General features: G+C 42.4%; 1 protein-coding gene across 2 annotated transcripts in view; it reads right to left on the bottom strand.

The window, feature by feature from the left end:
* The window catches only part of prkag3b (protein kinase, AMP-activated, gamma 3b non-catalytic subunit), a 12,128-nt gene extending 9,980 nt beyond the window's left edge, over positions 1–2,148 (bottom strand). The window contains exons 1-3 of one of the 2 annotated variants that reach the window (XM_005750780.1): positions 1,869–2,148; positions 280–384; positions 100–181 (exon numbers count right to left, since the gene is read on the bottom strand). In XM_005750780.1, the coding sequence (XP_005750837.1) occupies positions 100–181; positions 280–384; positions 1,869–1,955 (274 nt within the window). In that variant the 5' untranslated portion in view covers positions 1,956–2,148. Of the gene's footprint in view, positions 1–99; positions 182–279; positions 385–1,335; positions 1,531–1,868 lie in introns of those variants that run through there. The other variant, XM_005750781.1, reaches the window with a different exon arrangement.

The raw sequence follows: 2,148 nt of genomic DNA on the forward strand, positions 1-2,148 counted from the left end.
TTTTTTGGGTTCATTGAGAACATGGTTGTTGTTCAATAATAAAATTATTCCTCAAAAATACAACTTGCCTAATAATTCTGCACTCCCTGTATGGCTCACCTACAAAACACTGAAGCTTGCTGTCCCACAGCGGCGCTGCCCTCACACCATTAGCCACCAGAGCAAAGAAAGCCTTCTTCACCTGCCAAACAGACACCCAGTCACTGAAACCATGAACATGTTTTGTAACTGTGGCTTGTTTTACTGGCAGAATAAGAGGATGTGTTGTGAACATTCGACCTGCAGTGTTGTGTCAAAGATGACCAGTTTGGAGCTGGTTGGGATGGCATCGTAGCAGGAGTGACTCTTCATGAAGTTCGTGTAAATGAATGTGTCAGTCTGGACCTGTGGAGAAGAGCAGGTGTTGCTTATGCCACAGACAAATAAGAAATATAATATACACTGCTGTTAAAAATGTTGGTTTCATGTTGGGTATTTATATGAGGGTTTTTATTTTTTTATAAGGACATCATAATGTTTTCACAAAAAAAGATTATATGTTCTTCAAGCTTGGATCTAACAGTGTTTTGAGAGTTTGAAGATGCTGACAGCATCTGCAGTCTCCTGGACAGAGACGTCTGATGTGATGATGTGATGTTTGGACCACCTTTTACATTTACTCTGGTTATTTCTTTGGCCCCTGGTAAGTTTTGATTTGCTCGTGCTCCATCTTTCCTTGATCTTACCGGTAGCTGGGACAGCTCCATCTACAATCCCAATTTCAAAAAAAAAAAATACAAAAGAAAAAAAATACAAAAGAAAAAAAAAGGGCAACAGGGCAAATTTACCACCGTGTAGCAATATTTGAAAATAGCAACTGTGCAGTTTCAATACTTGTGAAGTGACCAGAAACAGTGGATCAAGTATGCAACAGAATAAATATTATGGGGAATTCAGCAAACACAAGCCACATCTCCCCGATTTCTTTCCCGTTTTCAGGACATATGTGTGTTACAGTTACCAGGCAACCTGGTGAACCCTAAAGCTTCAAGTCATCGCTATTTCAGTTAGGTGTCTGTACCCGACTGTCCACTGCTTCAGATTACACCTGGAATTTAGTTGGGTAAACAAGGTTGCACATTATTTTATAAAGTAATTATCAGAATCAGAATACGTTAGTAATCCCTAAGGAAACTGTGTGGTTACAGTAACAATCTGAACTAATTAAATAATACAGTACGTTACAAAGTTACAAAACATAAGAAATAGCTCTAATATATACAAATGGCTATCCAGAATACTACAGAGGTTCAATATATTGACATTTGACTCTAAACCTCAAACTGTAAAACTCACTGTAAAGGACAGCCACAGGCAGGAATGATTTCCTGTGTCGTTCAGTGGTGCATTATGGGTAGTATGTCAGTGAAGGCACTCCTGTGACTGGCCAGCACATCGTGGAGTGGGTGGGAGGTATTGTCCAGCATTGTCCTTATCACCGTATCCTTAACATCTGCCTCTCAGACACCACCTTAAGGAAGTCCAGCTCCATCCCCACATTGCTGGCCTTAGGATCAGTTTATTGAGTCTGCTGGCATCTGCGGCCCTCAACCTGCTGCCCCAGCATGCAACAGCAGAGGATCGCACTGGCCACAACAGACAGACAATCCTGAGTGTTGTCTGACAGATGTTAAAAGACCTCAGTTGACGACTCTGACCCTTCCTGTAGACTGCAGTAGTGTTTTTAACCCAGTCCAGTTCATTATCTATGTGTAATCTGAGGTAATATAAAAGTAGCTCCAGTGTTTTTTCTTAGCAACTTTTCAAAGTCACGTAGAACAAACAGCAGCACACGAGGTGCGAGGTGGAGGGTGAGGACAGTGTCTTACCTCTGCCAGAGGTTCCATAGCCTGCAGACAACAGCAATAAGAGGTCTGCACACGTAGAATCACACTGACCCACAAAACCCTGGACATCAAAATGACAGACAGCAGCACTGTGACGGACTGTCTACCTGGAGGAGCTGTGAGACTTTGCTGCCAAGTCAGATAAAGAGGTGTTGAAAGAGTCCAGACATGGTGAGAAGGACGGAAAACTGGACAAACTGAGAGGGAGACAAATTGCTCTGTGAAGCTTGAGACAGCTGGGACAGAATGTCTGGGAAAGACT

Source organism: Pundamilia nyererei, unplaced genomic scaffold, assembly GCF_000239375.1.
Source record: "Pundamilia nyererei isolate P.nyererei 1_Seehausen unplaced genomic scaffold, PunNye1.0 scaffold00287, whole genome shotgun sequence".
NCBI classification, from domain to species: domain Eukaryota; kingdom Metazoa; phylum Chordata; class Actinopteri; order Cichliformes; family Cichlidae; genus Pundamilia; species Pundamilia nyererei.